At 42.6% G+C, this 27,731-nt stretch overlaps 1 protein-coding gene across 1 annotated transcript in view; it reads right to left on the bottom strand.

Annotated features, from left to right (window-relative positions):
• The window catches only part of LOC119389799 (DNA-directed RNA polymerase, mitochondrial), a 38,505-nt gene extending 13,783 nt beyond the window's left edge, over positions 1-24,722 (bottom strand). Inside the window, exons 1-24 of the mRNA XM_037657180.2 lie at positions 24,477-24,722; positions 24,207-24,320; positions 23,655-23,848; positions 22,223-22,618; positions 21,164-21,283; positions 20,341-20,499; positions 19,580-19,648; positions 18,477-18,578; positions 18,206-18,355; positions 15,842-15,935; positions 15,313-15,386; positions 14,661-14,792; positions 13,711-13,830; positions 12,184-12,225; positions 10,865-10,941; positions 9,866-9,932; positions 9,320-9,455; positions 7,759-7,892; positions 7,112-7,212; positions 6,185-6,305; positions 4,185-4,269; positions 3,018-3,129; positions 1,349-1,427; positions 676-921 (exon numbers count right to left, since the gene is read on the bottom strand). Coding sequence (XP_037513108.1) covers positions 676-921; positions 1,349-1,427; positions 3,018-3,129; positions 4,185-4,269; positions 6,185-6,305; positions 7,112-7,212; positions 7,759-7,892; positions 9,320-9,455; positions 9,866-9,932; positions 10,865-10,941; positions 12,184-12,225; positions 13,711-13,830; positions 14,661-14,792; positions 15,313-15,386; positions 15,842-15,935; positions 18,206-18,355; positions 18,477-18,578; positions 19,580-19,648; positions 20,341-20,499; positions 21,164-21,283; positions 22,223-22,618; positions 23,655-23,848; positions 24,207-24,320; positions 24,477-24,633 — 3,081 coding nt within the window. The 5' untranslated portion in view covers positions 24,634-24,722. The remainder of the gene's footprint in view (positions 1-675; positions 922-1,348; positions 1,428-3,017; positions 3,130-4,184; positions 4,270-6,184; positions 6,306-7,111; positions 7,213-7,758; positions 7,893-9,319; positions 9,456-9,865; positions 9,933-10,864; positions 10,942-12,183; positions 12,226-13,710; positions 13,831-14,660; positions 14,793-15,312; positions 15,387-15,841; positions 15,936-18,205; positions 18,356-18,476; positions 18,579-19,579; positions 19,649-20,340; positions 20,500-21,163; positions 21,284-22,222; positions 22,619-23,654; positions 23,849-24,206; positions 24,321-24,476) is intronic.
• Positions 24,723-27,731: the final 3,009 nt, after the last annotated feature.

Below are 27,731 nucleotides of genomic sequence, written 5' to 3' on the forward strand. Positions count from 1 at the left end.
ATACATTTGAAGAATGTGCACGAAAACTGATCTTACAACGTTTATTAACCTATCGCTGGAGTTCTTTTTTATGTGTCCTTAAGGTGTTATTAACAGTAGCTAGAAACGCACAACTGAGTTACACACCAGCCTTGCATAGCAGCAACATCTAAAGCGATGTATACCATATTTACACAACTGTAAGTCGGCTTGAATGTAGGTCGACGTCCGAAAAACATACATCACAAAAGAAAAACAGCAAGCACAATCGATAACAGAATTTTATTTAGATCAATGATCGACAGCTAAAAAAAGGCACGCACAGATCTTATGAGTGTCAATTGTTAATTGAAGAGCTGCACTTCCAACCAACAGCGGCACTCCAGATGGCGAAGAACGGCTTGGTGATAATTGAAAAAGAAAAAAACATTTTGTTTCTTCAGAACAAGTGTGCAATAATTATATGCTACAAGCAGAGCCGAGAAGGAATGGTAATGTTGTACCCACGCCACAGCGTGCACGCTTGTCATTTTTCCAGCCATTACTGGCAGAACTAGTTTCATGTTTTATTATAAGCCGGCCCCCCAAATTCAGATTTCAACTTTCGACAAAATAGGTCAACCTGCTTTCGTGTAAATATGGTATATATACTTTTTTTTTTGCATAACATGCATTCTTGCGACAATCCGCACTCACCAACGCTGCCACACCGCTGTAGACATCCTGCGGTCTGTCGGCGGGCTGCAGGTTGACCTGCGAGCCACCATGGGCATCCCTGCCCAGAGCAGCGTAGTGCTGTAGGCCATTACAGGAGCCATCTTGATGCACGGGCAAGTAGCAGATGTGACGTGTCGGATCGGGGGACCGCACAGCGGCCGCCACTTCCTTGCAACAGGCCAGTGTCTGCCAAGGCTCGTCGGACTTGGCCCACCATCGCCGACCCTATGTTCGAGAGGTGTCGGAAAATCTCAGGTTTGTTTGTACACGGGCTTCAAACAAAATTAAATTATGAGGTTTTTTTACTTGCCAACGCCACCACACGGTAACTGCCAACGTAAGTGTTGAGATTTAATTCATTTTTTGTTATGTGTAGCGTCATGTGCTGCGGTTTGACCGTCTAGCATCTCTTTTGCTGTGCGAAAGGCGCACACCAAAAGTGTGGAAGAAGAAAAGCAGTAGCGGTGCTATAATAGTAACATCCTGAGGCTCTCAACTACAACACATCAAAAATACCATGGTATTTATGACTGCAGAATAATCTAAATGTTATTTACGACTGTCATACAGAAGGAAATGAAAAACGGCATGACAGGTACAAAAGCAATCTAAATATGGCAACATAACAATGATTTCACACAAGGGTTCTCACCGTCATTGGGTTGTCGGCTGAGTCGAGAATTTCGGGCATCATTTCATTTGCGAATCTCAGCCTCTCAGACACGGGTTCCCTGTAACGCAGGAGAAACGGCAATGTAACATTCATATGCAATGCAGACTGGCTGTAAGCCTTAAAGGGACACTAAAGAGAAACTATGAATCGGTTTAGATCGATAAATTGTGTTCTGAGAACTCTAATGTCGTTAAGTTCACCATCATAGGCTTATTAATAGAGGAGAAAATCAAGTTCAAAGTTTCATTTTTAAATTTCGTGCCGAAATCTCCCCTCGTGATGTCATGGATTTCAAAGTGTATTTATCGGACCTTGGTGCAATTGTCTTAACAAAATTATCCCAAACTTGGTATGTTAAGTCTATGGCCCCCTCAGAGGACAATGTACTCCATTTTTACCGATTAGGTAGTCCCTAGTAGGCGCCATCAAAACATGCGACGTCACGGCGAATGGTGCGGAAACTTCAAGGTGGCGTCGCCACCCACATCTTGTTTTTGCGTGTTTTCTCGCTTGCTTAGTGTCTTCTCACAGCAAGCGTGGTCTTTTTGGTATCGTGAAAAAGTACTTTACTAATATGAGAAAAATCGTTTTGCTCTTTAGCGTCCCTTTAACATTTCTTTAAATGTGATGCGTCAGTGCTTACCATGATTGTACCCACGGTGGGGTGAAGTAACAATACACGAAAATGCAGTTGCTTTCATAGCTATATTTTTGTTGTTACTAGTGAAAATATAATTGCCCTTATGTTTAATGAAATATTGCACTAATATAAATACTGCAACATTGTGCAACCAGGTCACATAACGCAGTTAAGCGACTAGACTTTTCAGATTATGTAGGAGTTCAGGGAAAGATAGGATCTTGAAGTGATGAAAAATCCTTAGAACACAGGGTGTCACTGGAGCCAACATTTCGACAAGCAAACATGTCTTCTTTTCAGCATACTCTAATATAGTGAATGTAATGCAACATAATTTATTCATTGAAAATATCTTGCAGGCCCATAGAGGCCACTGGTAAGGGGAACTTCAGAATATGTTACACGGTTCAGACAGCTTATAGTTATGCAAAGAATAAGAATACTGCTCCTAATTATACAATGAAGAAACAAGTGAACAGAAGTTCAAACATACAAGGTATTGACTGCATTACTATATTATAATGGTAATTGGTAAGGTATCCATTTTTTCCCTTTCAGTTTCAGTTTCAGTTTTCACTGGTCAGGTTTATTTCATGTTATGTGTTCGAATCACAGATTTTTCTCACAGGGTCACATCTCACACACACACACACACACACACACACACACACACACACACACACACACACACACACACACACACACACCCAGTCATAGTCTAGGTATCATAAGAATGGCGATGGGCTCATAAACTACGGCTGCTTTCCTCGCATCCGTGGTTCACATTGTGCCAGTCACTCAGAGCTGTTCACATGCTGTTCAATGAAGGTTCAATAAAGGTACATGACTGTTCAATAAATGTTCCAATTGTGAGCTTTAACATCGTGAGCATGGAGCTGGAAACTTGCAATAAAAACTCCCCAGATAAGCTGGCATCGCAGATTGGCTTCGCAACTAGTACCATTTTCAGCTCACTCTAGTGTAACGTTGAAAAAAGGAAAGTAGCACCTTTTCTTGAGGCCGGTCAAGTTGACAAGATGGATTTTCAGCCAGTCCAGGCCTTTTTCGCCGAGCGGCTCACCCCTGGCAAACAGCAGAATGCCTCTCACAACGTCACTGCCTGTAGAAGAATTACGTGTAATAATCAATTCGTTTTCAAGCTTCTTATTTCCAGGTGACAAAAGCAGAAACATTCTTAGTTAAAGCAAAAACTAGTTGGTGATAGCTGCAAGCTGTGCCCACGAAGCCATTCCTTTTGCTTTCCATATCCCCACAGCCCAGACCATATTTAACAAGAACGAGAGGGATTCGGTGTTGTTGGTATGGTATATGACAAGGAAATAGCACATGTAAATCACGGACAGTGGGATGACACAACATGCATGTGACAAACCATTTCCTTTCAACAATACCTGAGACACACCAATACTGAAAGCAGTTCACCGCGACTCTGACATCATGAAAATGAGAAAAGAATTGGCTGGTGCATCTACACAAAATTTCTTTGATTTCTGAAGCAGTGTATATGCCACTGCGCACTTCGATTGTCATCAACTATAGCTAGAAACCAAGGATATTTTGGCTGCCTTTGGTTCTACTGTCCAAGAACAGCTCTTCTACTGTATTTAGTAAGACCAAGCAAAAGCTCTTTAAGATTTAAGAACATCACTGCATTCAAATGACTTCTATGCAGCAAAAACACTACCCTGTGCCACTTCTGAGCTGAATATGCAGAAATGAACAAAGCTGTCAAGTACTAAACAAATTAAGACTGTGGGGCACCTTTTGATAGTTACTGCAGGAAACTACTGTTCATTGTAATATAAAATCGGATACAAGCTGCAATGGACATGCTGTGAGTGCCTAATAGGCTAGAGCTGGCTTGACTTCATCAGAAGTAATGCTATATCAAATAAGGTGTTAAGTTCTATGCAGTGTCGGTATCATTCTTCAGGGACCACAGCTGAGTCCAGGACACCCACATCCTCACTTGACTCACAAGATGTCACTTGTTGAAGCCTGTGCCCTCTGTTAGAATATGATGCACCAGCGGGGAATAAAACCCTCGACCTCAAGCACAGCAACCAAGTGTCACAGGCATTATGCTACCATCCCAGGCATCGACGCAACATAGGGCATGCAACTGCAGTGCCAGCGCAAAATTTTTAAACTCACCGAGGTGATTGAAATGAGGTGGACATGGGTAGACCCTCCCTCTGAAGTCCATGTTGTGTGGAAACCAGAACACCCTGTCCCTAAACTGCATACAAAGCAAAAAAGAGAAGGCTGTATTAGAAGAGGGTACAATGCTTGACGGCCCTGATGGTTAATGTAAACAATAAGACAGAGGAGTGCAATGCACGAGCAAAGATTTTACTTTATGGAACAAAGTTCTTCCTATTTGTCGCTATGCTCAACTTATTCCCCTTGACTCCATTAACAAATGACACAAGGAAATGAGGCCAGAAAAAAAAAAGAAACACTTTTATAATTCATCACATACATGTATATACTTACTACACACCAGTGTATTGTGGGAGCAACAAATGTACTGCAACATTACAGTTTGCTGAAGCCTCCAAGCCAACATGGTGATTTGTTTGTTTACTTAGGTAGTACTTGTTGATTCATTCTTTCACCTGCTTAGGGTATGTTACAAACCCTACACAGAGATCAAACAAATGTCTGTAGACAAATAGAGAAATGAAACATGACCATCGAAAAGTTGAGCAAATGAAAGGATAACAAGCTGAATGTGGTAACTAGAGCTGTGCGAATAGCAAAATTTTGGGTGCGAAGCGAATTCGAATATTAAAGTGTGAGTGCGAATCGAATCGAATATTTTTCGAATATTTCTCGAATATTTCTATCATATTTTTTTAATACTTCGAAGCGAAATTGCAGAAAAACACGTTAGAGAGGATTCCTAAGCATATTCTTATGAGATAGCAACATGAAAGTGCTTCTTTTCGCTAGGTTGATGAAGCGCTGGCGGGGTGGTGTTTCATAGTTGTATTATCAAGAATGAGGCAATGTAGAGGCTGAATTGTATTTGTGTGCATGATTTGGTGCAACCAAAGTGTTGCCGACAACACTTTACACGTGATAGGCAAAGATGCCATTTCCTCAGCCTCTCCTCCTCTTTCAACTTCTGTGGAAGCCCAACTGATGCGGCAGACAAAGGCGTGCTCCCTTCAAGTCCGGTGTTCCAAATCTGCCTCGTAGACGTCGATATATAAGAACATCTGAAATTGTGGATGCTAAAAAACTTCGGCGTCCGATTTTTCGGACTTTCTGCCGAAATTTCAGGCCCAGAACAGCATTAATGAGCCCCCAACTCTGCCACATCTTTCATCTCCATGTTGCAACCAGCATTTTCTTGAGTTAATACATCTGCGACCGTAGCAAATCTTGAAAAGCAGCTTTGCCGCAATACGGGGGTGTGATGGGGTGAAGCATATTGAAAATCTAGGTACCACTTCCAATCGGACGTTGACTGTGTCTTGGCTAAGTTCGATCGTAACGGAGCTTGAAAGGCAGCTTTGCCGCAATACCGGAGTGTGATGAGGTGAAGCATATTGAAAATCTAGGGACCACTTTTGATCGGACGTTGACTGTCTCTTGGCAATGTTCGACCGTAACAGAGCTTGAAAGGCAGCTTTGCCGCAATACGAGAGTGTAATGAGGTGAAGCATATTAAAAATCTGAAGGGGTCACAATCAATCGAATGTTGACTGTATTTGTTCTTGGGAAGTTCGAATAGTTCGAATAGTGAAATTCCAGTGCGAATCTAATCGAATAGCAAACACTATTCGAAAAATATTCGAAGTTTCGAATATTCGCACACCCCTAGTGGTAACCTTACTAACACATGACCCATTTTTCAATTTCTCATAAAATATCAAGGGATAATGAAATATCAGTGAAGGAGAGTGAACACTGGCCCTCTACAGAACATGCAAGAAACTAGATACTACATTTTTGCACAAGCGCCATCAGAGAAAATTTCAAAGGAGCACCAAATGTAAAATCAAATACTAAATCTACAGCAATACATGAGACATCTCTTACCATAAAACATGTGTTGCAAGAACTTTCAAAACCAATCCAATGTCCTCGGCGTCCCTTTATAAAGACGCTGAAAATGACAAACTCAACGAGCGCAGTCAACTTACATGGTTGGCGATGGAAAGCTTGTAGAGAGCGTCGCACCACAGACTGTACATTTCGGCGCGTCTCCGCTTGTTGAACAAGCGTTCCCGAGTGATCTTGACCTTGTCTGCTTTGCTCATGCCACTGAAAAGACAGGAACAAATGCGTCGATGTCTTAACCCCTTCACTGCCAATCCTGATATAACTCGGGCAACCCCACGTGCGCAAGCACTGCCAATCCTGAGTATAATCATTCTGCCTCTTTAAATCACTCTGTGCCACTTGCAAGACAACTCCTGTACAACAAAATAATGCGCGCATGTCCCGCTATCCATGGAGAGAACAAATAAGAAAATACACTGAAACCTCGATATAACGAACATGGATATAACGAAATATCGGTTGTAACGATGTAAATGAAAAATAGTCTTGCAACACATACAGTGTTAGGGATATATGTTTATAACGAATTTTCGGATATAAAGAAGTTATTTTCATGTAAGATGTACCGTATTTACTCGAATGTAACGCGAGCTTTTTTTTTTTCCAGATTTTTGCTACTTTCGCGTTACAATCGAATACCGTAATTCTATTTTTTTCTGCTGGACGCAATAAAAAGTCACCCCTCGCGTTACAATAGGGTCGCGTTACAATTGAGTAAACACGGTAACTTCGTTGTAATGAGGTTTGAGTGTATAACTTGTAGTAAAACGTTTGACAACAGATGGAGCGCATGTTTCTACATCCATGTTGATTTGAGTCTCTTTCCCAGTGCCTCAGCAGCACAGCCACTGCAAATCAGCGTGCCATGTGCGCGCACTATATGACGGATGAAGAATTTCAGGAGCTTTTGACAAATTAGGACCCACGATTCCACTTCTTCCAGTTTGAAATGCAATGATGTAATGCTTATACAGGCCAAATCAGCATCACCCTCCTCCATCACTTACGGTTCGAACTTAGGTGGGGCTGGGTGCTCTGATGGGGGGATAGGGATGTCCAGTTCAGCACTGCCTTTGTTGAGAAACACCTCAATTACCAGATCAAGCACCTGCATAGAGTGATTATAAACAGAAGGATAATTAACAAATACAAGCGTGTACATTGCTGCAGCCAGCAGAAAAGCTTGTGCACAACAATGCAGAAAAAACAACATAAACTTAGCTACACCATACATAAGAAATCACATGCAACTGAATAAGAACATCCAGTATCAGTCAGCATCCAGAACAGTCAGTATCAAGAACTATCAGTAGTTGTGTTTATAAACCACTACACAGCTGAAAATAAGACAATTAGTATGGATATTATAACAAATATATAATAACAAATTATACGAGATAAGAATGTCTAAGAGATAGCAATGTAGGTAAGATATCCCCACCTCATATACAACTTTACTCGTTTTTGATATACAGGTTGCTTGGACTTAAATTACACTCTGCATGCGTTTCTCTTTGTTTCTTTTTTTTTCGTTTTCTTCTTTTATTGTGACAGCAGCACACGCACTTCATTAAACGAATGTCGGACATAACACAGCACTTTCCATGACAAATACAACTTCGTTTAAAAACAAGCTTCGAATGTTGCAACACACCGGTTTGTTGATCCTCCAGGGACAGAGGCCAAGGATGTTGAGGGAGTCGAAGCTCGGGTACATCTGTTGCACAGGGGTCTCCTCGAGCATCAGTTTCTGTTGCTGGGCCGTCTCCGGAAGTCTCACCAGGGGTGCTATAAGACATCGCATACGGTTACACTAAGATTAATTTCTAGGGTTTTACCCGCCAAAACCACTGTATGGCTATAAGGCACGCCATAGTGAGGGACTTGAGATCAATATCGACCACCTGGGGTCCTTTAACGTGCACCTTAGATACCTGGGTGTTCTTGCATATTGCCCCTGCATCAACAACAAGAGTAGTAAGAAATTGAGCCAGTTTCCTTGAGCTTAGTAATGTGCACACGTTACCTGCTGGACCTACCACAGTGGGTTGGGGTTCCCCGGATTCTGCTCTAACATTGCAGTGAGCGAACAAGTTCCACAAAAAAGTCCACATGCTGGAGGAAGCCAGATAAAGAGGGAAGGATGTCATCTGCAGCATCTGCTTACTCTACAAACCTAGACTTTGAGATATCGATCAGTAAATCCATTCTTGACTGGTTACTCATTCCTCGTTAATCTCTTTGTGGGAATGCCTGACATCTCAAACATGCCTTCATGCGCAAGACTACATTTGCAAATTATACTTGGCATGGGTGTCGGGCACGGGCGATCAGTCACACAGCAGTCTGGTGTGATGAGCAAATTTTGTCACTTCCGTAGAAAACTATTGCTTGTGCTATGTATATTTGAGCTAGCTTGTATTAAATGCCCTTTTTGTACGCTTTCACTACTGTATGATGCGTCCTTTGTTGCCGTGAGTATCGCAGATCTCTAGGGAGACACAGTGCATGGCTTTTATCATGGTCATGAGAAATCTTTCTTCAACGACAAAGCTTCTTTTCCAAGGAATCAAATGATGTGGCCAAGTATTCCAAGCGAACACACCTTTAGAAGGGGGTTTATGATAATGCTAACACAAGTGACAGCAGAAAAAAAAAACAAGAAAGAAAGATGTCCCAACTAAGTCCACATACCACCACCGGCAAAAGCAAAAAAAATTAAAAGAAGAACAGGATAGAATTGAGTTTTTAAAGAAAACATACATACCCCAAAACAGAAATGGTAAGTTGGTGCATTCTTTTCTATTGTTCTATTGTTCTGCATTACAGTTAACTCAGAAATTGCATACAACTGGTCAAGGAGAAAAAAAAATTAGCATAGCTTGCACTGGAATGCTAAAGAGAGATAGCGCAGCTGATAGGCGCCTATGATTACAAACTCTTGTCTTCGACCATCCTGGCTGCATATGCAGGGTCGGCGTTGCCACTGCCTCTCCTGCTTAGCAGCAAGCCTTACTTCGCGAAGCGTGGCCTCTTCTTCGGCAGAACAAACTATCCTCGGTCGGGCCACCATGGTAACTACTGAGTGAGCGCGCCACTACGCTCACTCTTAGTTACCGTGCATGCGTGGCGGTTGCTACTGCGCACGTGCAGCTTGGCGTGACAGTCACTGCGGCGGTTGCGAGGTTTTGTGACAGAGTCGAAAAAAAACTCACACTGTGTAAGCAAGAAGATTCCACTGTTGACGTCGGACCAGGGAAGTGGTGGAGACACCATGGGCACCAGGCCAATGTCAAAAGCAAGTTCCTCGAGGGATGCTTCGCGATACAGTTTGGACAGCAGTGGATGAGGCTGCGTATACAAAGAACATAAGAAAACAGGCAGTAACTCTTACCGCACTATATCAAAGGACTTTTGTCATTGCTGTAGGCCACGTTTTAATACACTTTAGGTGACCACACAGCTAATCATCAAACAGTTGCGATATTTTATCACACTCATACTATGGCGATGCAGCACGCCTATCAAGCATAACTTTCATTTTTAAGTTTCAAGTGAAATTCCACATATCATTAAGCCTATGTAAAATTGCGTCTGTGTATCATATGGGCTTTTATTTTCAAATTTCACATGCCTCAGTTTTGGGGGGACAAATCATTTTGTAGCCTTTTCACCTTCTTTAGGTCAAGTATAGGTTAAGTTTAGGTGACGTACGTTAACTATCCCAAGCGCGTTTAAATATTTTTTCAAAAAGGCCAAACCTTTATCTCCTCTTTCGTTCTCACTCCAACGGTCCTGTAGATGTTGTAGAATGCAGGCACCATTGCCCTATGATAAGAACAATTAGAAAATGATGAACACGAGCCCAAAGATGGGTGATTGATCATATGAGAGTACACATCGGCCCCCTCACTTCAGGAAACAACCTTTAGGGGACCAAACAACAACAAAAATCCAAAAGTTCAAGGGACCACGCAGGCTTGGAGTGATGATAGGCCGGCAAATAACAAATGTTACTGCAGCCAAAATTTCGACAAGGTATTGTGCCACAAAAAGAAGTTTGCTTGTCAAAATCTGTGCTAAAGTGAAATGCTTTGTTCAATATCTCATCGCTTCGAATTACTGTAAGCACTAAATAACTTATTTCACCAGTTATTCTAATGCACAATGTTGTTAGGCAAAATGAGCGCTAATTACACAGAATGCTATTTAAAGCATGCATTTACGGAACTGGTTTCAACCCCGACCAATCCAGCTGCTATCTTGCACGTGTGTCTGTTCATCGGATTAGTCGGCATTATTGTTTTCACGCTTTGTATAATCTATACGCGTGTCATTATCTCTACAATATAAGATGTACTGATGGTGATTAGTAATACTGAGGGTCATCAATTACCAATGCATTGTAATTTAAAAATGATCGTGATACAACTCATTACAGGGGCTACATTGCAACAATTACATTACATTACAAAGATTACAGGGGCTACAGATACATAACTAAAAGGGCCTCGAGTATACTATACAAAATAAATGTGAGGATCCACTAAGTACTCCACACCAAAACTACGAACGATAATGAGGCATGTCATGGTGGGGGACTATGGATTAATAACGACCATTTGGGGTTTTCAAACAAGCACCACACAACCAAGTATCGGACCAGTGTTATTGCATTTCAGCCCCAAGGAAGGTGGCTAAAGTGCCCAGGGTCAAACGCACAACTTCAAACTCAGTTCACAACGTGGTGGGTGTCTCACTTTGTTGAGGAAGGCCGCATGGCGTTGATGTCGATCTTGACTTCGTGAAAGATTATGTCGTACAGGAAGCGTCCAATCTGAGAAGAACAGGAAAAACGAGCTTATAAAAGTATGCAAAAGCACTGAGCTCGAGGTTATCAATCATACCCTTAACAACATGGAACCACAATTCATGCGTAACGTAATGCACATATCCAAGTTCCAATGGAAATGGAGATTATGCATAATTGTGTGAAACTGTTTCCAACCCTCTGAGTGCCATGCATTTCAGCCACTCCTGCCTGCTATACACTGGAAGTTTTCCCCAAAGATGTGTCAAGTACCATTTTCTGCCAAAGTTAACACATTAATAAAATTTAGATTCAAATGGAATGCACAAATTGGTGATAGGTTACTGAACATATCAAGAAGTTTCTTGGTATGAATATAACGAAACAAAAAAATCTATATGACTATGCACATTAGTGATCTGAAATCTTTCTAACTATCGTTGTAATTTAAGCACACTTGAGCACTCAATATACGAGCCTTCGAGCCTTTCAAATCAGAGTTCATAACAAGCCCTTTCTAAATCATTCAAAAACCACGTGGACACATCACGCTACTTCATAATGCTGGAAACAGGAGACCCATGTTGGATGCGACACCAAAAGATATTACTATGGGCAAGTGTTATTCAAGTAATGATGCGTGACAGTCAGCTACACTTCAGTTTACTTGCCCTACAAGATTAGCATCAGGTATGCGTTTCGATCTGCCTTGTTTGAAAGATATACAAAGCATTAGGATTTACCACTGCTCTTAGATGAAGCTCCTTACTTGACAATCTAAAGCTTAGAATAAAGTTGTCATTTGTTGTTAATATAATTTTCATTTTTTAAGCACACTCATGTTAGTGTGGTTCGGCTGTGGTTCTGCCTTGATGAGCGTTTGCATTTACAAATGCATGCTGGAGTTTCTTTTAGTTAAGATATGAGATTTTCTTTTGTACCAGATACTAAATTTGTAATATAATCCTGACCCTACGCTAATCACTATGGCTACGGGTTAAAACAAGTGTGAAAAATCGTTACGCTGTTGGCATAGCAACGCCAATAAACTCTGAAATTTTAAATAATAAAAAAAGAAAAAAGACAAACAAAGTACACGCAAAGTAGAGCCAAACAAACAATGTCCTGTTGTTTCTTTCCTCATCCTTGTGCTGCTACCCTGTATTCAAGATGAATCCCAACCAACTTGCCCAAATCTTTGTTGTACTAAAAAGTACATTATTTTTTAATAATGAATATATAGCAATAGCATTCTCAATGCCTGCTTACCCCAACTGCAGCGTGGAATGGCCAGTGAGATATTTCAACATCCTTCAAGGAAAAGAAAAAGAAAATAATTTGCACATGACAACACTGTCATTCACAACAAATGCAGGCATACCAACCCTAAAATTTCTAGAATACCACTGCAAAAGCCAAAAGAATACTGAGGTTTGTTTGGTGTGAACACCAAAGACAATTCAATCAATCAAGGTGTTGACTGTAGTAGGCTTGCAGGCATTGCTCTCTAGGCATGCTGCACTCAACATTGCACTTCATCCCGTACAGTCGCAGGAATGACAATTAGCAGCTCAAACAGAAGCGACAATTAGCAGCTCAAACAGAAGCGTCTATGAAATTCATACATGAAATATCGTAAACCTGTTCCCACTCCTGCCTAAGGCCTCGTGCAAGCGTGGCCAAGACATACTTCAATACTCCTATGCATCGGTTCTATAAGTTGATCTCAATGAAGTGCAGGTAAACTGCTCATGGACTGAACCACGACAATTTAGGGCTATGTAATGCATGTACTTTCGTTTCTGCCATCTTCAAGTTTGTGTCAGCTTAATATCAGCTCAAACGCTAACATCAGAGCCAACATTACCTTTGGCAGCAAGATTTGTAGCAGCGTGGCATAGTAATCTCGAGCAATTGTGCATTCCAGTCGCTATACTAAAAGTTTTGATGTCACGTTTCAATCCATGAGCACTATACATACATTTATAATTGGCAGCACCAAAAGTTTGCCAATACATACGAGAGTCGGAAACAAGATATAAGAATCTGACATTTTACGAAAAAATTAGAAAAGTTGGCGAGGCTGCAAGTGACAGCCCAGTCGAGCGGTCAAATTTAGTGTTGCTTAAGTGAGTGCACTTTCCCTAGCATAGAGTTGTTTTGGCAACATGCTCCTAGACAGCGAAACAAAGTGTGCTTTGGGATTGATGACGACGATCTCTGAAACTGCCAGCCTTGATGTGACACATGACCTCTCAGTGTTTTTTTTTTAATGAATAACATTTTATTGAAAAATCATTTACCTGCTCACAGGAACCTTTGAAATAAAGTATATAAATGCCAAAACCTCATTAACATGTCCGCTTGCTTAAAGCCAATACAAGGTGAGACAGCATCGCATACAATGCAGGCAAGGAAAAAATGGCAGTTTTCAAGTCAAGATTTATTAAGTTCTTCATAAAGAAACAGCATATTGAAAAATATACAGACATAGGTGCACTTGTTATAATATTTGAAAATCATGAACAAAAAAAGTGGTCTTGAAATTAGCTTCTACCATGTACTAACTTTATATTCATAATTGATATTCACAAAGCACTGCCGTCAAGACTATATACCTGCGCCCAAAAATCGTCACTTAAACCTTTTCATTTGACACCCTGCAAATGAGCTCAGCGATGTAGTGCACTCACTTGAAGTGACACCAAGTATGCCTGTCTGACTGATATCTGAGGCTACAAGTTGGTATAACCAGTTACAACATGCATATTAATAACTGCTTCACAGAAGCCTTACCAGAGAAGGTCCCTCGCAGTTCTCGGTGTTGAGCCTCTGCCAACATTCGCGCGCCGTGTACGTACTCCACAACTCAGGCTCGAGGCAGTACTCGAGATACTTGTCGTACAGCGCGCTAACCTGTGAAAAAAAAAATATATATATATATATAACCTACATTGTGCCTAGTCGACTTATGACGACGCACCATGAAAAGAACTATACCAGGGAAGGGATGCACACTACAGTCCACTGTTAAAGGGAACACCCAATTCGTATTCCACTACCGATGGCACAAAGACTGCTTTCTGCTTTCTGGGATTGCTTTCTGGCGAATAAAAATCAGCCCCATGCATCCCCATCAGCAATTCTTTTTTCTCTTGACAAAACCAACGTTTCGCTTTGCATACAGCTTTATTACCAGTAAGGCTGTTTTCTTTTCAAGAGTAGACCGTACTACATGTATAATTATTCTAACTTTGGAGCACGAACTGAACAGCGCTTGCCTTGTTATTTATGTTTGATTCAATAATTGAACGTTTCTGAATTGCCAATACACAAATATTTGTTTGCTGCCAACCAATTTTAAGGTTTGCAAAGGGCTCCGCAAATGTCTAAGGAATCGAGGGTTACGAAAATTTTAAATTAAAAAATCTAACGTCCCAAAGCAGCACACAGACTATGAGGGGTGCGGCAGTAGGCAGCCCAAGATCAGTTTTTAACCAGCCAGCATGGCTCTTTTAGCATAAACCCAAATATGAGCATACAAACATTTTGTGTTCTAACCCTTAGATGCACATCACTATAGTATCTCGTAAATGATGCCAAGCTGAACATAAATAGTGGAAAAGTGCTGCGTTGCTTGATCTACACAAAGCAAGAACCGATTTTAAAAATTTGGCTTGACAGCCTCTCTAAACAAGGGAGCACATTTCAAGTAGAAGCTGCAGTAGCACCTAAAACGAACCGACCTTGGATGCAATTCCATTGCGCTCCTTCACGGCGGTCATGTACCGCGTCATCACCTTGACTCCAACACCGTGATGTAATATGAGCAAGGATGGACTGAAAGTCTCGGAAGACATGGCCAGTGCTCGTACCTCCTGAAAATGCATATATAAATATTTTTAAAGTAAGGCAACTTTAACGCACCCAGGAACTTAACCTTTACAGTAAAGTTGCAAACTACACTGGATTTCAACTGCTGACACATCGCATTCCGCATGAAATGACACTAGTCACCTTCCAGAACTTTTTTTACGTAAATTTGTGCGTATTTACTTTTCAAAAATTGTCACTTTGGATGCAAGTTAATGCAGGATTAAGTTATGCACGTTTGACTATGGCGCTGCCAACAAAGATGCATGCAACGTCTATAAACAGCGCTCGTCCAGTGCACCATGTTTCCTTCGTCCTCGTTTTTTTCCACTGTGTTTCCCCACTAAGCATGTACCAACCTGACCAAGTCAAAGTTAAATGCCAACAAATTCTGTCAAGATTGGTTCAGCGGTTGTCTAACCACAGCATTTGCGCATTACATGCATTCAAATGGACTAATCGGAAGTGGACCAGTGCTACACACTGGTTTAACAGAAAGCATGTATTGTAGAAGCAAAGGTTCACCTGCAGCATTATGTTCACGTAGGCATCAGGCTCCAAGACGCACAGATAAGGATACAAGGACATCCCACGATTCACTGGAAATCACAAATGCAGACAAAGTTCAGACACCTCAAAAGCAAATAATTTGGACAACAAAGTATAACTTAAATGCTTAGAGGCAGCTATTTAATGACTGCGGTTGTGAGGCAGAAACACGTGGCGTCATAAAGGCATTTGACGAGATTTAAGTGGCAATTTTAGCGCCAGTGCCATAAGTAAAGTGTTAACATTTTACTAACGCAGCACAGCTACAGCTACTAATGTAAATGAATGCAGTGCAAGAAAGCTAAAAAACCCAAAATGACACAAGTGCTACTGTTTGTCAACAAACTTCATATACAGCTGCAATTCATTTTTTCTACTGTAAGCATGGTGTATGACAAATTCCTCTTTTTATATACCAGTTCCAGTATCTCTGAGGGCTTGAAAAAGGATAAGACTGATCAGTCACAAGGTAGAAGGCAGCTTGCTGCAATGAAATGACACTTACTGTACGAATGGCTAAGAAGTGACCTGGTATTTTTCACAAAGGCATCCTTAAGCTTCACTTTCCACGATGCTTCCAGTTCCTGAACCTGTTTCCTCTGTTGGGAAGAGAGAACACCACAGAAGTCTCTCAAAAATGTGCTGCCCAGTAACCATGTTCCCACCACAAAAACATAACAAAGGCCGCCAAAAACTTTACAACTAAGCAAAGTGATGTAGCAGACTTAGGCAGACATGTGGAAATACCAAAGAACAGTAGTAGTGGTGTTGGGTTAATGTCCCAAAACCACGATATGATTATGAGGGACAGCGTAGTGGAGGGCTCCGGACATTTCGACCACCTGTGGTTTTTTAACATGCGCCTAAATCTAAGTACACAGGCCTCAAGCATTTTCGCCTCCATCGAAAACGCGGTCGCGGTAGCCGGGATTCGATCCCGCGAATAGTGCTAGAGTAGAACAATGCTTACATATCTTCCTCTTCATAACGTTTCTGGCGACCTGTCCCAGCAAATAGTCTAAAGACATCTACATATTAAAATCTCCTTTTCACACGTTCTTACAAAGTGTCACTACCACAAGCAGGGGTGCAACAGCCGAAATAGGATTTGGAACAATTTTTGGAGCAGCAAAATGTTGCTTTTGGAGCACAAAAACCCAAATTTGGTGCAGGAAAACACTCCATTTTTTAGCATGAAATCCCAAGTTTGGAGCAGTAAAACAAAGACGGCTTACTTTTTGAAAAAAATAAATAAATAAAAAGTATGTACAAACCATTCAACATAGCTAATACATGCAAAGTGCACGTGAGTACTGCTATTTCAATAAAAGCAGTGTGTTGAACCACCCCACAGTGCAAACAATGACGAAGTCCACATTAGCATTTGCAGCGTCTGTCAAATCATTTGACAGGCGCTGAAAATGCTAAGGTGGACCTGGCGACCTCAAAATTCGGGAGATTCTAATGCAGGAGAGTGGGCGTGACAAAAAAAGAAAACTGGCGTATGTTTTTCTTTATTGCTTCTCAGGGCTGCAGAAACGTCATATGCAGCTCTGAATGATTGCCAGTAATTCTTTTAGGCGTCAGCGATCATACTAGTACTCGTAATTAAACAGCGCAAGCACGCATGAGCAATTAAGGAACAAAATGTGTTGTGCCCCGTGACTGCTAGTACTAAAACCCCTTCTAAACTTTAGTATGCTTTTCCGCAAGACACCGGTGTACTGCGGCGAAATTAACTCAAAAGGCGTTCTGTACATGATAGAACAAGGCCAGGAAATTTTAGAATCACCGTCTTTTTTTTTTCTTGCGGTGGGGTTAGGGTTAGGGTATGCACGTCTGGATTGGATTGGATGATGGTGTTCGAACTGCAGGTGGCCGATGCGGCCTCCATTTTTGCTAAAATTAGCGCAACTGAGAAAATTTTGAGTCTAGTCAGGCATTTTGGTGCAGTGTGGCGCAATTTCAACAAATTGCATGGTTTTGGCTCAGCTTGGCGCAAAAGTAAGGGATTGTATCAAATTGGCGCAGCCGTTACACCCCTGCACAAGGCCATCTAAGTGCTCCAAAAGAGTCTGCTTCTGGCAGATGTATGAAAGAAACACTAGAATTCCATCAAGGACTTCTTTAAGCCTTAAACTGATGAATAAGTTCTGAGGTAGAGCTGTGTGCAATGCATCTGTGTCATTATTTGGCAGCACGTTTTGCCAATTTTAACTGCATGTTCATGTCATACGCTTTGTGGCTACTGCGTACTTATTACAAGGTGCCGTGAGAAACGTATTAAAGGGGCTTTACTTTATAAAGGAGGACCTACTGACGCAGATTTTCAGTTGTATAAACTATGCCATACATTTCTCACGTACAAGAAAATGACGATCAGAAAGTTGTTGAGAAACATCGCGTAGTGTCAAGACTCTGTACAACAACATTGGCCGTAAAGAAGTTTGCCACTGTTGCCTAAAGAGCAATAGCATTGATAACAACAGCAAAGTATAGCGTCACGCTTGAACACCTCAGAAGATCACCAGTAGTTGCTAGTTGAAAGGTTTAATTTGCGAGTTTTCTATTTTTAACCAGTTGCTAATTAATCGATGTTGCTAATTATTGGTAATATAAATGTCCACTGCAAAAACAACACATTTGAACTACTCTGCATTTTACAGTCACTTTAGCTTTTCCACTAGAACATCTGGTATAAGTTCACAGTCATGCAAAAGAATCTTAGCTGAGTGTTGGCACTGATGGTTTCCTATTCCTAAGTGCACCACGGGTACAGCGGTATTCCTTTACAGTGAAACTTCCAAGCGTCAAGCGCTTTCACACCAACTGTAATCTAGCACCGATAAAACCAAAGATATTTGCTGACCATCTGAAGGACTTTCTCGGAGGGATTGGTCAACTTCGCCACTGACTGCACGGTGACTTGGCCATCGGTCTCCAAGCCCATCTGTTCACGGGCGCACTGACGAAGTTCCTCCAGGGTGGGCAGGTCACCAGGAGTCTCATGAGGTTTGTGCTGCGGCAAAAAGCGTGAAAGCTTTAAATTTCATTTGCCTAAAACGCACTAAAGGTGGCCCCAAGCATTAAAAGCCAAACATGTCAAGCTAAGGGACCGTATCACATGTTGAGCCCCATACCAGTGTTTTTTGGTTCTTCAGCTTGCGCAAGAGCTTGCAGTCGTAGTTTCTTGGGAATGTGGACGGCTCTGGCACAAAGTCCGGCATCACCTTCTGAATGGCCTGTTGAACATGCGCAAAATTACCAGCATGAGAAACTAAGATTGCGAATCATTAGCAACAGAAGCACAGGCCTACTCAAAATACACTGCAGCGCTAAGAATCTCTTGGATTGATACAGTTATCACAATTTTCTACCAGCTCAACCCATTCCTAGGACTGTAACTTGTTCCTTCGGAGATGCAAGTTCGCTATTCTAGCAATCACCAATACTGCATTTGGTGTAGCGACATGTCCAAGTTCAATTATCAGCCAACATATTACATCTATCCATGTTGCAACCTAGACTAGACACCTGTTGTTCTCCCTCATTGCACAGTCCTCGGTTTTCCTTTAAAATTTACATAAATATCAAATGGCACGTCAAAACTATGTCATTGTAAACATCGGCAAGTCACAGTATTTCAATGACACAAATTTCTTAAGACCACAGAAGAAAGGGGGGGGGGGGAATATACTTCCACAGTCCCAATTCCCACCAGTTAAAGGGCAACTACACAAAAGGTCCAAACTCCATTTTAAGATAGCCTAGAAATAAAGCAGCCTTATGGCAAAAATCTTAAACTACGAGTCTGAATGCATCGTAAGAAAGCTAGCAGATGTTACTGTCTTTGACGACCAAATACAAAAAAGAAAAGCTGCCATTGTCACTCTCTAGTGATGACGAAGAACCCAAAAGATTGGGAACCAGCGTATGCCTAGATGTTCAGGACTGACCGCAAGATCAGAGCGCACTGGTCATTCTAACATCGGCATTTATCGCCATGTATGCAAGTCAATTAACGAGTGCTTTTTAGAGGCTAATAAAGTGTAGAATTATCAACACTGTGCAATCAACAAGGTTACTGCAACTGTATTTACGCTGCTTATTTAAAACTAAGAGAAAGTTGAGAGCTTGAATCTTGATTTAATAGAGAAAAAAGGAATGACGATGCAAAATTCCACGTCACTTTCCTCTTCAAGAAATCAGTAAAGGGATGCTAGAAGCACACAGAGAGTGTTACCTCAAGCACACGCTCCCGCTGATTTCCAAAGAACTTGCAATCCCTGAACAGCTGCTGAGGGATGATATCCTAAAGGTAATAACAGGAAAGAAGCATTAAACATGCAAAGAAGCAGGAAAACATGTAGGCTTTACTGAAAAAACCTCTTGCAAAGTACAACGTCTACTGCTCATAATCTTACAGTACAGCGCATTTAATTAAGGCAAGCCATGCAGGAATTGTGAAACTATGACACAGCATACTTCACAAATCACTCCCTAGATCGAAACACTATTCAGGCAGCACCTAACAACTTTAAGCGCGTAACCAAAATTAGCAATGAAACCTGTTGAAAGACTGATCTGAACTATAAAGTACATATTTGCGCTCGTTAATCCCTACCATGGTCTTCTTGTCACTTAATGTTATCACTGTTACATTTCATTCTTTAGATCATTGCACTGTTCTTAGCGTTTTCTCAAATATTTTTGATAACCTCCAAATCTCTACTGTGCGGACGGAGTGCATACAATCATCGTAAAACACGGATACTGGCAAAAGCAAATGATTGCAACATGTTAATAATGACAGTGTCTGCTTTTACACAAGTCACGTTCAGTTAGGACTGGTAAAGCGACCAACGACTGCATCCTATCAATCCACATTTTGCTCTTTTATGCATATTCTTAAGTTCTTCCATCAGTGTAACAGTAGGCATAATACAACCACGTTCAGTTACGAGAAGAGAAAGAAGGACATAATAAAGTGAGTGAGGGCCTCACATGAGCCTTCATTTCCTCGATGACTTTCTCCACATTTTCCCGTGAAAAGTTGCTCTGCAATGTGTGGCACTCGAGAAGAGACGCAAACGTGGCAGCGTTTGGCTTTATGCGATCGTGCTCCATGGTGTGCATGATCTCCTGAACACGAGACAACTTTCCCTGCAAGACAAAAGCATTGATCGGTCATGAAACACAACAACAAGAAGAAATTACACCATCTCCCGCTAAATGGGACCCTGAGGCAATGCGAAGCCGGAGCACTTGCACGATCGCATTCCGTTGGCATTCGTTGGGCATGCTACCGACCTCACGTCGTGGAACGCGAAGAAGAACGCTATGCACGTCATGTCTTCCCTCTAGCCTTGCCGTTAATTCTCACGCGGTCGTCAGGCACGCGAGGGGGGGAGCGCAGGAGAGGAGAGAGGGGGGAGGGGACGCGCATGTGCTGGCGCTCATCGTGGCGTTGCGCAGTAGAGGGGCGCACCACCTCCCGCTAAAGGGGATCACGAGGCGATGCGAAGCAGCGTTTCAGCATGTCGAGCCCACATTTCAAAGGGGGAGTGGAGAGAAGGTGTGTGGGAAGGATGCATGTGGAGAGGGTCTGCGCATGCGCAGTAAGAGTGGTCATGCCGCACAACACTATCACCACCGGTTTGAGCTCCGCTATAAGATGCTTCGCATCTAATAAGGCTCTAGGCAATGCTAGGCACAAACACTCTATACTGACCCCATGTTGAGAAACCTTCACGACACTGCGCATCGATTTCGAGAACAATAGAAACCAGCGAAACGTATTGTCAGTTATGGACAGAATGAGTGTCACCTTCGCAGCGTAGCCTCTGATGAGCGAATTGTAGATTCCAATATCGACGACAGTAATGCCTTTCTTCTGTTCCCTAGTTCGATGTCGATGGTAGTGCAGTGCAGACAAGGCCTTGTCCAGCTGAAAAAAGTGTTAATGGCGATAAAGTTGCCATCGGATCACCAAAATAAAAATAATGTCATAGCAGCCCTCTCTGCTGCACTGTCCTCTAGTGAGCTTTGCACGGTGGCACAAGTTTCCCTACACCTATGTACCATAAGCAAAGATTTTATGAATGGTGAGGAAATTTTATGTGAACACTTACTCAGCTAAGGATCCCACAAAGGTAAACAAGGAAGACTATGCTAATAGGAATTGCTTCTTGTCCTTGTTTACCCCGTTGCTTTCCCACTCCCGTGAACCATTTCCTCGATGTAAGTACACAGTACCTACCTCCCTCATAGAACTCATTAATGACTATGGTTCTGTGCCCTACAAAGTGAGCTTTAAAAGCAATCATTAAGAGGTACTATAGAACGACCTCACTAAAAAGACTCTACTGACTTGCAAGTCTTCAGTCGCGAAAGCTGCTCGAATCCGCAGAGAATAGACAGAGTTATTGCACGAGATGCAGTTTCTTTTCTTCCTTCATTGCCATGAGCACACTGGAATCTACACAGGGGTGTATGGAAAGGGGCGATACATGGCCAAAAAGTTATGTTGCCATGCGTCATGGCCTTAAGCATTTTCTCTTCATTTGTCTGTCTGTATTGGCCGCTACTACAGGATCGGACGCGCACGATGCTTGCACCCCGTGGGCTGCTGCCGAACCCACATTATGCAGCCTTCGAGATTGTAAATAGGCACACTTTCATGAAATCAACCACTACCTGTCGTGGCCCCTTCCTTGCGCATGCCGCATGATTTGCTGTGTAGACGGCAAGTAATTTCTGGCTGTCTTGTAAACACAACATCTTAAATTTTCTCTAAAAATATTAAAAGACGCTGCTTAATTGCAACAATCAGCTCAGAGGGTTAACAATAACGAAACTCGTCAGCTACAGTGATAGACATACTCACCATATTTGCATGTACACATACTTCGACGAAAGCTCGTATGCTCATACGAAACTGCATCTCTTGAGCCAGCCTTTCGAGGTCTGCCTTCTTAATCTTGGCAACCTTATCGTGCTGCGAAGGAGACAGCCGAAACGTGGAGGAATCAGTCTTCTTTTTGGAAGCCGATGAAACAGCTGGCTTTGAAGTCGCAGGCTCTTCCAGCGGTCCGTGCAGATCATCTTCCGTAAGGTCAACGTCAAAGTGTTCGGCAACATGAGGTGCGAAGGGCAATACAGGTGGCATGATGTCTGCATTGCCTTGTATAGCCACTAAGTCCTCTTCCTCTGCAGATGGCGGATCTCTCAAAAGGCCCTGGCTTGAAGTCGATGGCATGTCTGCAGTAGTGGCGACTTCATCCTGTAAGCGTGGTTCAATGTGCTATCAGTGTAGACAGCTATTTACTGGAGACAGACAACGATTCAAAACCACAGTAGAGTCAAATAATGGGGTGTCTACCATAATCAAGTTCCTCAATTTCTCAAGGTTCCTACCTCTCTTTTTTTTTTTAAATAGTATTATAGGCGTACTCAAACTGCCACGCAAGTACCAGTCTGACAAAAAATACTCATTTCAAAATTTTCATTTTGCTGTAGGTACCAGCGTCCCCGATCTAAGGCAGCCTCGATCCTTCTACGTTCTTGTGTATCGTTCAGTAGCACCGATTACACACGTAATCTAAAGATGTTGGCGAACAATGCGCACAGACAGGAACAGATTAAATTTTGAAGCCTTCATCCTTCAGCAGGAAGGTGATAACTGCATGGGTGCAGCTTACTGATTTGCGTTTGCATCCCAAATCACGTGAGTAAGTTCAGCTCAAAATTTGCACTTTACTGTAGGTACCAGTGTCCCGATCTAAAACAACCGGGATAAAGATTTTCATTATTTTCCCCTTAAATGTCTATATTTCCCTGGATTGTAGACACTATGAAATACTATAAAAATGAGGATTGGCCTGCTGTCATTCCATTGCATTTTGAGGCTGCTCAGCTCAGACAAAACTTGTGGTCATTTTTATATCTAACTTGGTTTCCTATTGAAGAGCAATGCAGATGAAAATAACTGGCAAGAAAATGCTAATAAGGCATAAGAAGTAAATGCACCGAAATCCTATATTAAAGGCCTTTTACATGTAGACTAGTACCACAACATGTTAATCATGTGGACCCAATTATGCATTAGCAGTGGTAATATTCCCAATTTGTATTAGTGAATCTTTATTTTCCCTCCTCTTTCAACATATATGATTAGTTTACCGAATGCAATTGAATTGACCCAAGCTTCCGCACAAGGATGTTACAACACTGTGCTGTGTGTGCTTCATAGTACTTACATTCCAGATTGAAGTATAATGATCGATGATCAGATGGGACAAGGATGAGATGCTACTTACGTAATTGTCTACAGTGGGCACTTCAGTGTTGTAGGCACATTTTTCGCAAGTGATGGTGCAGCCGGCGCAGTTAATTGGCAATGATATAACGTTGCACGTTGACGGAATGGTCAATATAATTTCCTTCCTGTGGTAAGTGTTTCCATTCGAAAGCTGGCCAGTTCCTTCCAGTTTCATTTTGTGCGCCTCGAGGACTGGAAAGAAACCAGTCAGTTTTAATGTACAGCCTCAAATTTGCACTTCGAGTGAGTGCCTTTGCTGGGGCTGAAAAAGGTGCATTAACAGATAAATTGAAAAACAACACGCTTCTACTACAGCAACGGCGTTACCAAAGAACGAAACCAACTAATTCTCACCCCACTAAAGAAAAGAAAAAGAACACACACAGCTTTTAAAGAATTGTTGTAATTTGCATTTCAAATATGTATTTTACAGATCCTCCGAGCAGCTACGGCTTGTAAGCAACAATGAGTCGCTTTTGCTCTGCGTTTAATTTCAGAGGCGATTAATAGTTTGTGACCGTCGATAGATTAACGAGATAAGCTAGCATACCTTTCATGAGTTCCCTGTACTGGTTCCTTCTCTGCTTCCCAACTTTCGTTTTCCTCGTTTTTGGCTTGTATGACGGTTCTGCGCTCGTTGCGTAACACATCGCTTGGCTCCTTTCTGCGGCAGCGGCGTCAGGGTGACAAGAGCAAATTACCACGTAAAATGACTCACGATTACGTCTCCATCATCTGGTAATGCACTGAAACCTTATTTTTGCACACCAACGAAAAGTGGTCATTGATTTTCTAGTTCGCGGAGAACGAAACGACCTACCATTGGTACACCGATGTTCTCGAAGCGTCCTAGCGGTATCTTCGCAGCGTGCACCGCCTTGAGTGTGATTTGCAGAGCGAAGTGTCCACAGAAGTCTCCGCACCGAACGCAGATGGTCACAAGCCAGCGAGCACTTCCTAACAACTGAGTTATACATTACAAACGAGCTTCACGGACTGTTGTTAGAAGCGCACATTTTCAGCTTCACAAGGGCGCGGCCATATTTCGAGTTAGTGGTGATGTCGATGCGGCTACATCGCTACATGTCCAAACATGTCTTCAAGCATTTTTCAAGGACACAGTCAGGCCAGGTCCACGACCTCCAGGTCAGGCTTCATGGCGTGCAGAAAAAGGCCGGGGAAAAATTCTCAAAGAGTGGTCCTCAGAAAATTTGCGCGTAAAAGTGCAGCTTTGCTTTAACTTCAGCTCAATTTTACATCCTGTACATACCTACACGTTTCCTCGAATGCGCTGCGTGCTTGATGTCCATTTTTGTTTGTACCAGAACCCAAATGCTGCTCTGCAGTCAGCATGTTTATATTCACCGGTGATTGTTTTTTAAATAACACTATCATGGTGGAGCAATCGGATTCATATTTCATTGTCAATGGCTTCCAAGAAAACCATCGACATAAATAAACAACGGTAGATGATCGGGATTCCTTATTTACTTACCATTTTAAAGCGCAGCGTACTGAACATTTGCGACACGCCAGACTCAGAAGTACCCGTAGCATTTCAGGAAGCTCGTGCTGTCAGTGCTTTTTTGAAACGAACAAAGCACTGTACTTCGTTTGTGCTCTTTGGAATTAAATTTCAGAGATGGTTTTTCAGCGAGTGCGCGATGCTCAAGCAATTCAAATATGATGTTTGAAAGCTAAATCTCAAGGGGGGACACTTGCAAGGGGAGTCCCCCCCCCCCCAACCTGAGCACAAGGGGGGTCAGGACACCCCTGACCCCCTCCCCCTTGATTTACGCCACTGATTCGGAACTCGGTAGCCTAATGGGGGCTCAGATCCCTCACTGTAGAAGCCAGTCAAAGACTGAGGAAGAGTTCTTTCTTCATTGGAGGCACCTACACTGAAGTAAATATTTTCGTAGTGCATATATAGACATCGTTATAGATTTTTGCCAATGCGTGCACCATATCTGTTTGTCTCTACCAGGGGCGTAGCCAGGGGGGGAGGGGTGGGGGGGTTCAACCCCCCCCCCCCCCGAAATTTTTCAATTTTGCTTGCGTATATACACACGCACACATACAAACGCACGCACGAACATACATAAGGTATGGTTGAACCCCCCTCCCCCCGAAAAAAATTTCTGGCTACGCCCCTGGTCTCTAGCATGATATGTTAAGGTCTCTAGCATGATATGTTAGCCATGGCTTCGACGAATATGTGACACATTGACGTTGCGAGCTGTCCAGAAAGCCTCAGTAGGTAGGCTGGAAGGTTGCCGTTGCCCAGGAATGGCACAAAAGCGTCTATGTGAAAAGTAAATAAGACGTGCGCCCAAGTTCCTGGCAGGTAGAACGTCCCTTGTTTAACACCGTGATTCAATTTCTGCGTCCCTTGTCAGCACGGGTTTTAAAACGCTTGTTGTAAGCTCTCGAGTGTGGTCTTCTCTAAATGACTAATATATATATATATATATATATATATATATATATATATATATATATATATATATATATATATTGAAAATTATGGAATTAACTTCGTCATTTCTTTAATGCTGATTTCCGTTTTCATTTGTATGGCTGATGGTGATGATGATAATAGTGGTTGTGGTTGACCTTGGGCCGTATTTTGAGACATAGCAGCTGCCCAGAATGTATTCTAGGGGCCTTACTAACCGAGACGAGCACATTTGGAGATATCTTTAGGTGAGCTGATAAATCATTGGTCACGGATTTGTCTTTTCGCGTAGCCAGACTTTTTTTTCGGGGGGGGGGGGGGGTTCACCCCCCCCCCCTCTCAAGGCTACTTCAGTGCAGTATAGGTTGTATTCACGTGACGTCAGGTTGGCGGAAGCGAGAGCGGAAAGTGCGCCGGCTGTGCTGGCAACCGTGCGACCGCCATTTTGAAGGCCGTCCGTCCCGACTGGTGCATTCACCGTGCGCTGCCTACAAGCTGTATTTGCTCCACATTCCTCTTGTTTTAATTTATTTGGCTCAAAAAGTATTGCATTTACCGGTTGTGAAGCTGCTGCAGCCATGGGCGATGAGCACTCGTCTCGCTTGAGCGTGTACGCCGAGAAATTGGACGCCGATGCGATACAGCGATACACGGACAAAGTGGCTCTCAGCGGTGGCGTTGACCCACTCATTCTAACCAGCTGTTCTGACGAGCAAGGAATTAAGCCTCATTCGAGATTGCACTCGTACCGAAGGTGGAACTTTCAGACATCAAGGAGTACTTGGTGCACGCTACCAGTTTTGTGACGCATGAACAACTGAAAGCCAAGAAATCTTTGGAAGAGTGGGTTTGTCCAGGAACCCTCGCTGAAAAGTTACGGCGACTGCGCCGTTGTTCGCGCAAAGGTAAGATAATCTTTAGCGTTGAACTTAAATTTCAGCTGTGAGCGCGAAGGGTGAGCCTACCAAACAATTTGATGGCAGTGCGATTCTCTACGAACCTGGTTGAAGCAGCGGTGTTAACAGCGCTTGCGAAGTAATGCATGTAAAAGCACCGCTACGTGGGGTACTTTCGATTGCAGTCGAGTGCGAACGAGACTTAAATTTCGACGTGATTGACTCACCTACAGCTTTGATCGATCGCGATGAAAATGTATCTCTAGGGCGTTAAATTATTTAACGAGACCAAGGTTGCAAGTCACCTGTGTTTTGATGCAAGTGTACAAAACTCGCAGCCAGAAGTCCACTTTAGCGAGAAAAACAAAAGCGTGTGCGTCTCATTTTAGCTCGCAATGTACCGCGCATGTGTAAATATGGACAGTCTAACGTTGAGTACTTTACTGTGTCATGCTTTTCGCAGATGTTTTCGCCAGTGCAGTGCGGCAGAATCTTAATGCATTTACTGTGTCAACGCGATTTTTTTTTTTTCGTGTTTCGTCCACGGCTTTTCTCCTTTTTTATACACAGCTGTCAGAATATGAACTCAACTGAGTTTCTATTTGCAGGTAAACCACTCTCAGGCGCTTACCACACAGCCTTTGGAGCGCGGTGAAGGCGGCTGAAACATTCGTCACGACGCTTCGCCGAGACCTCCAGAGCACGGCTACATTGACCGCGA

The sequence above is a fragment of the Rhipicephalus sanguineus genome, chromosome 4, assembly GCF_013339695.2.
Source record: "Rhipicephalus sanguineus isolate Rsan-2018 chromosome 4, BIME_Rsan_1.4, whole genome shotgun sequence".
Lineage (NCBI taxonomy): Eukaryota > Metazoa > Arthropoda > Arachnida > Ixodida > Ixodidae > Rhipicephalus > Rhipicephalus sanguineus.